This window comes from Perkinsus marinus (genome assembly GCF_000006405.1).
Source record: "Perkinsus marinus ATCC 50983 genomic scaffold scf_1104296941718, whole genome shotgun sequence".
NCBI lineage: Eukaryota > Perkinsozoa > Perkinsida > Perkinsidae > Perkinsus > Perkinsus marinus.
In genome coordinates, this window is record NW_003212402.1 from 4,461 (window position 1) to 12,841 (window position 8,381).

Below are 8,381 nucleotides of genomic sequence, written 5' to 3' on the forward strand. Positions count from 1 at the left end.
AAGGAGCGCGTCTAAGGAAAAGTGCAGATTTCTAAGGAAATATCGAATTGATCCTTAACTCTCGAAAAAGGTCATAACTTGGCGTAGGATGCCAGCTTAGCCTTGAGGTACAGTTTGGCCTTGGGTTACGCTCCGGCCTTGGAGAACTGTAGGGTATATGTACCATTCAATGCAGCTCAGAAATCTTGCTCCCTTATGCTATTGCCAATTCGACTCGCTCACAGACTCGCTCGCCGACGGTTTCACAAGATCGACGGTTACATGGAGAGACTTACCCTGCTTAAGATTGATACTATGAATGCCAGTGTCTATTGATTCAATGATACTGATCTGCCTCATTGCAGTGTGTAATCTCGTACTCAATAGTCTCCTCTTCCCATGGACAAGCCTGCGGATTTGCGTCTATCGAGTGGTGAAGATCTTGAGCCTCAGCCTAAGCCTACACGGCCCGCTACAGTATTGAGTACCGTTATACCACCGTCCGGTAGCACGTCTCAACACGCCACCATGGACTCTAACAGGACTATCCATGAAGCTGGAGGGACCTTCTATGCTGGGCCTCCAAATGATGACCCAAGGGTCACTTCGCAGTCAAGTCCTAATATCGAGCACAAGGCCAAGAGCCCGACTCTGGAAGATACTTACTCTACCTACCGCGCCATCATTGGCTCCGATGGGTCGTGCATCCACGACACTAACTACTCTGATTACACGGAAGTGCGTCTGACGTAACTCGTATCCTCGTAGCGCCACGAAGATGGTAGCCGGATTCCCTGCATCGTCGGCGTTGGACAACCCTGCCTCTGTGGTGATATTGGCATTTAAAATGCAAGCTTGGTACCCTCAACTACACCGATGGTATGGTTCATTGAAGGGTCTTTATGACGGCTTTCCTGACATCGCGTCTTTTCTGGATCAATATGACATTACTGAAGGACTTCGGCAACTCGCCAGGTTGGTCGCTAATGAAGGTTGGGGCCCAACCGTAATGGCTGCTCTGATCTGCGAACACGCATGCCGCAAACCTGAGTCGTCGAGGAGCCGATCGATCGCGTTTACTCTATACTCCCTCCTATCGGCGGATAACGAAGACGAATTGGTCCAGGGTTTGAGGAAATCAGCATCCCCCGCCGACCAAGTCCGGTATGTGAGCATCCAGGACATGTCCAGTATCAGGAGCAAGCACTATGCGAGGATCCTAAGTGTTGACGAGCGCGATGGCCCGATGTGGAAACTATGCCTACATACCTCCCTCGCCTCACTGCAAGCTGCGGAATACACTCCCCTTAATGTCGAAGATCTACGTTATCGCTGGTCATCTATCTCACAGAAGAAAGATGAGTACATCGTGGACTACGCGGCGCGAGAGTCGGCTAAGTATGAGAACTATGCCAAAGCTCTGATGCACCTGGGCATAACAGCCCCTTCTCCCTACGAAAGATTGGTCTCTTTCGCCTCACGACTTCAACCAAACATGAAGACTCTCCTAGGTAAGCATATGCGATCCAAAGACCTGACCCTGTATGCCTCTGATTATGATTACATCTGCCGCACTCTGATTAAATTGGAGAAGACCTACTATGTGACCTATGAATTCGAGACGCATGGTATCAAGACGACACGCAAACCCGATGACTGGATTCCGGTTATCCAAACCACCAAGCCTCTCTCTGGTGCATCAGATGGCCCATATAAAGGCAAACCTAAGCATGACTGTCCTCATTGTGGAAAAAAGGGAGTTCGCCATCCGCCTGACCTATGTTACTCTAATCCCTCTGGGAAAACTATGGACGGCCACAAAGACAAGGCTACTGATACCTCTAGGAATGCTGCTTCTCGCACTATCTCTGCGGCGCAAAGCTCTGCCGTTCCACAACCCGAAACTGCGGTGCCTCAGTTCATGGTTTTGCACTCCGGAAGCAATATGTCGGTTGAGGACAAACTCCATGTGCCGTGTGCCTCCGTTTGGTTGCTGAAAGCGAGAGGATGCAAAGTTGTCATGGGCATCGACTCCTCCTCTGAAGTTACTATGGTGGATCGAAAAGTGGTGTCAACTCTCGCTAGTCCTGGCGCATCCCTAGAAACTAGAGAAGTGAGGAAGAGGACATGTCGAGCGGCGTGTGGCAGCCTATTCACCATCTCGCAAGATTATCTACTTCGGCGGATACTTATGATGTACTTATCCGCATTTCCGCGAGTTAGGGACGAGATAAGGCAAACTGATTGGGCCTCACCGCAATCTCAAATGAGTCCTTGAGGACGTGGGTTAGTGGAACGAACTGACGCCCTTGCTCACCTTGCTCGAAAAAACTAACGTTAGATCATAAATGTTCCCAAATTGAGGGCGAGTCCGAGGGGCTTGAGTAAAGTTTGCTCAGTAAACTAACCGGTTCTCATCCTTGAGTGAGACTATCTTATCTTAGGTTCTCGAGTTCTTTACCGTTTGAAGGTAGCCTACCTTTAAACGGTAAAGAACTCGAAAACCCCTTTTACTTACCTACCTTAGCTAGGTAAGTAGAAGGGGTCTCGATTAAACACGGTCTTGCAATTGCTCGCTGATAAAAGATTTGCACCGTCAATTACCAGTCGACATTCGCAGATTTTGTGAAATCCTTGAGAAAATACATGCATACTGCGATGATTATAATATGATCTATGCGCTATTATGATGATCCTTGTGCTCTCAAGGTCTCGTGTACTGTTGCCGTCATACATGAAGCTGATAAAGATGATTGAATGTCACCCAAAACGCAGTTTTGGAAAAAATTGAGAAATATTTCAAATTTTTCAGAAAATTTCTGAGAAATTCAGTAATATCTCAGGTGAAATATTTCACGGTCTGGCGGCACCTTACTTCAGCCACCCTGCTCCCCTCCACGAGGCGGCCAATACATCACCCTTCAAGTGGACGGACGAGTGTATCGCAGCCCAACAGAGCCTCTTGTATCACCTTGACAATGCTCCGAGGGCCTACTTAGCCTATGAAGACATCCTCAACATGGACAATGCTGAGGCTTCCTTATGTATTACTACGGACGCCAGCCAGATCGGTATTGGAGCTCACTTATGGTATGTTCGTAAACCGGCAAGGGAGGTTTCGATACCTGCGAGTTGGAGGATTGGCCTACCTGATCAGTGCCCACAGCGCCCTACTTGATCAAAGCCAACAACAATGGCATGTATTTGAAAAGGAGAGCTATGCAATTTTTCAAGCCTTCGCAAAGTGGAGAGCATTAATCATCAGTGTTAGTCGACTGTCACGAAGTGGCGATGAACCATCGGTGGTGCTATTTAGCGACTCTACAGTGGCACTGGCAAAGTTCATGAACAACAATGACGAGGATCTGTTCTCCGGTAAGACTGCTATAAAAGCCCGCCGATTTCGGGCATGGCAAATGGAGATGTCCGAGTTCGACTACGTCAACATCAGGATGGCACATGTTCCAGGAGTATGTAACGTCCTATCCGACCTCTTCAGTAGATGTGCAGAACGTCTTGAACAAAGCCACATGACCCCTGTCGATGAAATGGCGAACGAGGCTCCCACAATGCCAATCTATTTGCCTACTTATGGAGAAGCACAAGAGGAGGACGGCGACAATACTGTCGGTCACATCTACACTGGCGCTATCTATGACTATGAACTTTCACACCTGGCTATGACACCGTCCCAGGCCGAGATCATCGCGGATTCCTATGCGGTTGATGAAACCATGTATCTGTCAGTCCGACTCAAGGCAGTCTGGGCCGCAGCTAATGGATTGCTGGACTCAGAGACCTACTCGGACATCACCAGCGTGGAGAAGGCCAAGGCAGTGGCATGGATTGAAGCTCGCAAGTTTATCACGTCTCTGATCTGTAAGGAGAATGGCGCTATGGGCCTCTTTACACAGAGTACCAACAGGGAGCAAGACTTGCGGAAGCTCCCATGGGTGCTGGTGATACCTGGCCCTGCAGTATTTGTTAACGAGTTAAGGCTGGTTACGGCGTACGATCCTCAACAACAACTACAGTCTGCTCGCCAAGGTCTGCTGCTCTATGCCCACGATTGCAAAATTCACGTACCCTATGACAGAGCGCTACGCGTTCTCCAAGCTATTGCCTGGTGGCCTGGTATGGGAAGCGACCTTCTAACGCACATAAATGACTGTGATTTGTGCTTACGGCTTTATCCTTCGAAGCATCTACCATATCGCGGTGTGACTTCCTGTGAAACTATCGCCGTCTCTCCCTGTCACCTGGAGGTGAGGCGTGAGGAAGTGGACCGTACCCGAGCCACTCCGGCGGTTGAGGGCACTGTGGACCCTGCTAAGCTAAAGGAAGGAGATTGTGTACTGGTTCGTTTGGTAACGGGTGCTGATGTTCTGGGCTTGTATGCGTGGCCTAGTGTAGACAGGGTTTGCCCTTTGGGCACGGGCGGAAATTTCCGAAGGAAATTTTCGAGAAAATTTCAGAAATTTCCGTTGAGGCTGGAAATTCTTGGAAATTTGCTAAAAATTCCCAAAAAATCGTGCCCAGGGTAGTAGAGAGGAGAGAAGTAGTTCAGATTCACTCATAATGGCCGAATAAAGCTAGTGAAGGCGTTCGCAGGTGTCTACTGGTCACTATGAATACATCTTGCGGTTACCCTCAGTCTGAGGGCCTCAGATATCGATCAGGTGGGCGTGCGCGTGAGCCTCTCAAGAGTTAGCGATTCTCCAACTATCTTGCAATCTTGCGTTCTCTCTCTCGAGAGTCGAATAGTGTCGGCAATTAAAAGGTAAATCGTAAGGCTACAGGGTACGATCTAAGGACAAAATCTCGCTCGCCCTCAGACACTTTCTAAGGAAAATTTTGCCATTTTCTAAGGAACTTCAGCCTTTTCCTAAGGTACTTCTGCCTTTTTCTAAGGAAGCCACCTCTCCACTAATGGGTCCTTCCGGCCTTGTTTTGCAGCTTCGCCTTGGATAACAGTCTTGCCTTGGATAACAGCTCGGGTTTCGGGTTGCCCTGGATAACAGTTCGGGTTTCGGGTTGCCCTATCCGGTTTCGGGTGGGGTTTCGGGCTTCCCTTCCCCCGCTTTCACCTACAATCCTTTTTTTTCTTTTTGGTTTTGCGGTTTGGGTTTTGCCTTGCTGTTAAGGGATCTGGGTTGCTTATCTTTCACTGGTGACCCAACTCCCTCGTACGTTTAGAAATCTGTTAGTGATCACGAAGTTTCTCGTGATAATGTGTTGCTCTGCAACGTAGCTGCCCATAGCCACCTCGACCTTCCTTGCGGGTTTGATCTGCCAAGCTGAATCACGAAGACCCCTTCCACTAACGCAACGTTTCTTAAGCCCTCTCAGGACGCTTACTCCTCGCCTGCCCGGAGCTCGCGGCAGCGGAATTCAGTTAGATACGTCATCACGTAGATAAGTACACCGAGGGGTACTTAGAAAGGCCAATCGGCGGCTACCGTGCTGCCAGCACGTTTAAGTGAAAAATGGGCGAGCGAGATTGTTCCCTTGGAAATGGAGATCTTCCTTAGATTTTACCTTTTCACCTAGGAATACGTTGAGAGAGTCCAATCCCACCTTAGAGTGCAAGAAGTACACGTACGCGCATGATGAAGTCCTCAAGGGTCAAACCAAACTACTTGGTAGTTGCTAAGGCCGCCTTGGTGAATAGTGCATGCCCTTCGATCCCCTATCCGGGCTGTCCGTCCTTGGTGTAGCCAAGGCTGCAGTCATTCCTCTCAAACTGGCTTGTGCTGGAGGTAGACCCCACGATCTCTGTTATTTATGATAACTCTCCTTAAGGTGCTTCTAGTGGTACCCATGCTGTCCCTGTAGTAGCTGCTGCTACCCACCTCCTTGAGCCCTCTAGCCTCGCTGTAAAGGCATCAGCCATGCTGGGTAAGTGAGCCTTCCTCTACACCAACCAATAGATCCATCGTAGGTAGCAAGACAGGAGCAGCAGCAGCTACTGGCACTGTGGCTCCCCAAGGTCAATCCATCATCGACTCGGGGCAGGATCATCCCTTCTGGTGGCGAGTCACCCATGAGGTCCGCTAAACCGTCACGATATTCTACGAACCCCACCTGAATGCCCTCAGGGTCATGGCCTTACCAATGAACAGCTCCAACACCCCGAAGTGATGGGCATTACAGCAGAAGATGGTAAGCTGATCTGCCCGACTACTAAGTGGCTATATGATTGCTATTGCCAGTACCAGTGAGCGCAGTACCCGACCCTTATGCTATGTCCACGAAGGCTACAGGGAGCCTACTCGGGCCATGGCACCATAATGATATCCCCCAGCATAGTATCAAACCCAGCACTGATATGAACCAAGTCATACAGCAGCCCAATGAGGTTGACTATGCCCATCTCACACAAGGAGAGCGGCTCGCCTCTCAGTTGAAGGCAGACTTGATGAAGAACCCGAAGTTCTCTAATCCCATGAAGATGTACCAAGACATGGCTGCTGAGTTGAAAGCCCACGTAGGGTCCACTTCTAGCCTGGCTACTCACAGTCACCTTTAGTATCCCCATTTCGGTACCATCACCACTAAGGAGAGCTCCTTCGTGTTGGCTCCAGGTGAGCAACAGCAACCCCATCTAATAGATGGCATCTATACCACACCTTGTCGTCATCATCAGCAACTGCCTCACTATTGCCGACTTATAATGGTAGAGTCCCGCTAGACTTCCTCGACACTGTAGCAGCAGATGATGGCGAGGAAGTGACCATCATCACTTCAGTGTTGCAAGGTAGGACCCTCTATACTGTAGAGTAAACCATTTTCCGGAGCTTGGTTTCCGAGATGAATTCAATTCCGAAGTTACGGTGGTTATAGGCTACGCTGAGAACATATATCTTACTACATTAGAATTCCTATTATATTATTTGCTACATAACCAGTTGGCACTCTTACTATTCCGAAAACATAGCCTGGCACATCGGTCAAGTCCATCTCCACAACTAAGAAGGTCCATTCGTAGGTACCGCTAAGGCCATCAGCGGCTTCTGCCGCGGCTACGCTAGTTCGTGGAGAAGTATGTCGACAGTGATGGTTGAGATCATAGCGTGATGATAATGTATTCCCAATAACGATTGCTTGGCTCTCCTTGGTGTTATCAACGACTACGTGATGATTATTTCTACTGCGTATTATACTCGTGTTTGAGTGACGCCAACCCCCGTTGAGAGCCCTTACGTAATGCCAGTAGACCCCATCACGGGCTCAGCTCTGGCGGTGAAGGCCTTGTGCGTTCTGCCACTCAAAGTAGCAGCAGTTGGTGGCGGATGTAACCTCTCTACTACACTTACGTACTACTACTGACTATTCAGACCATACTGCTGCTACAGCTGTTGTAGCCGCGGCTCCCACTCCAGAGATTACTAGCTTCGGTGCTTATGGTCCTCCTGAGATCACCACCATGCAGCCCACGGTCCAATTGAACCCCGCTGGAGCACCGTTGCGTAAGTTGGATTGGAATATTTAATAATATTTTTTATCGTTTCAGCAACTGTTGACATACCGCCCCCGCCCGAACTGACATTTCCTCCTGACGTGTTCACTAACATTGAAGGACTCGTCAACTCTATCACGGTCAGTTGCAGCAGCCTAGTGGTGTGATTCTGGGTATCTCCATGTCAGCTTCCTGATCCGACTACCTTCACCGCGGGAGCTCCAGGGACATACCATGAGTTCCCAGGGCCCATCGACATCAGCAGTAGCACACCTCCCTAAACTGTCATCATGGAGTCTCTTTGTCGTCTTCTTAGCCGGCCATGCTGTACCCAGTGTAGATGGAGAAATCAGGACAGCCGCTGACCTGGGCATGCAAGACCTCGTCGATAGAGCTAACGCGGTAGCAACCGCTCTGTCGGTGGTGACAGCAGCTCTCTTTGTCAGCTCAATAAGCAATTATTCGGCCACCCAAACACGGGTGTCCCGTCTCAGATGTATAAGGACGTCTATAATGAGATCGTCAACAGAGTAGGTTTCCTTGCCTCATCGGATATAGACTATTTGAACTTCGCCAGGCCCATGCACTTGGAAGATACGACGTGTTCCCACGTATAGGAAGTGCTATCACTGACGCCATCGGTAGTCAACCTGAGCTAACTCGTGAGTGAGGGCATCGTAACAGTACCCAAATTGGTGTCCAATTTAGCGGTAGAGCCCTCCGGTGTGAACGGTGTGTTCATCCCTGTCATCGAAGCTGTGCGCGCCACTTGCGGTGACTGTTGCCGTCGCCCTGTCACCCAGGGGAGCTCTTCCTCAAGCAGCTTCCTTGACGTTGAAGGTACGCTATAGTTGGGTATTTAGTGTGGTCCCTTGTGGTGAGCAGATACAAGCTGTTTGAGGAGGGTCCTCGCTGAAACGTACACGGCCTATGCCGAGGCCTG

At 49.6% G+C, this 8,381-nt stretch overlaps 5 protein-coding genes across 5 annotated transcripts; all 5 read left to right on the top strand.

The window, feature by feature from the left end:
- Positions 1 to 378: 378 nt before the first annotated feature.
- Pmar_PMAR017822 (hypothetical protein) lies at positions 379 to 732 on the top strand (the record flags this gene model as incomplete). Its single annotated transcript, XM_002781713.1, has 1 exon — positions 379 to 732. One exon carries the CDS (start codon positions 379 to 381, stop codon positions 730 to 732), a length of 354 nt encoding a protein of 117 aa, XP_002781759.1.
- Positions 733 to 1,162: 430 nt separating this feature from the next.
- Pmar_PMAR017823 (hypothetical protein) lies at positions 1,163 to 2,223 on the top strand (the record flags this gene model as incomplete). Its single annotated transcript, XM_002781714.1, has 2 exons — positions 1,163 to 2,092; positions 2,203 to 2,223. 2 exons carry the CDS (start codon positions 1,163 to 1,165, stop codon positions 2,221 to 2,223), a joined length of 951 nt encoding a protein of 316 aa, XP_002781760.1.
- A 1,100-nt stretch (positions 2,224 to 3,323) lies between these two features.
- Pmar_PMAR017824 (hypothetical protein) lies at positions 3,324 to 5,462 on the top strand (the record flags this gene model as incomplete). Its single annotated transcript, XM_002781715.1, has 2 exons — positions 3,324 to 4,353; positions 5,395 to 5,462. 2 exons carry the CDS (start codon positions 3,324 to 3,326, stop codon positions 5,460 to 5,462), a joined length of 1,098 nt encoding a protein of 365 aa, XP_002781761.1.
- A 191-nt stretch (positions 5,463 to 5,653) lies between these two features.
- On the top strand, positions 5,654 to 6,036 carry Pmar_PMAR017825 (hypothetical protein; the record flags this gene model as incomplete). The annotated part of the gene is made up of 3 exons (XM_002781716.1): positions 5,654 to 5,738; positions 5,782 to 5,877; positions 5,921 to 6,036. 3 exons carry the CDS (start codon positions 5,654 to 5,656, stop codon positions 6,034 to 6,036), a joined length of 297 nt encoding a protein of 98 aa, XP_002781762.1.
- A 187-nt stretch (positions 6,037 to 6,223) lies between these two features.
- Positions 6,224 to 8,108, top strand: Pmar_PMAR017826 (hypothetical protein; the record flags this gene model as incomplete). The annotated part of the gene is made up of 9 exons (XM_002781717.1): positions 6,224 to 6,466; positions 6,509 to 6,563; positions 6,626 to 6,736; positions 7,317 to 7,448; positions 7,493 to 7,578; positions 7,627 to 7,702; positions 7,755 to 7,840; positions 7,885 to 7,968; positions 8,016 to 8,108. 9 exons carry the CDS (start codon positions 6,224 to 6,226, stop codon positions 8,106 to 8,108), a joined length of 966 nt encoding a protein of 321 aa, XP_002781763.1.
- Positions 8,109 to 8,381: the final 273 nt, after the last annotated feature.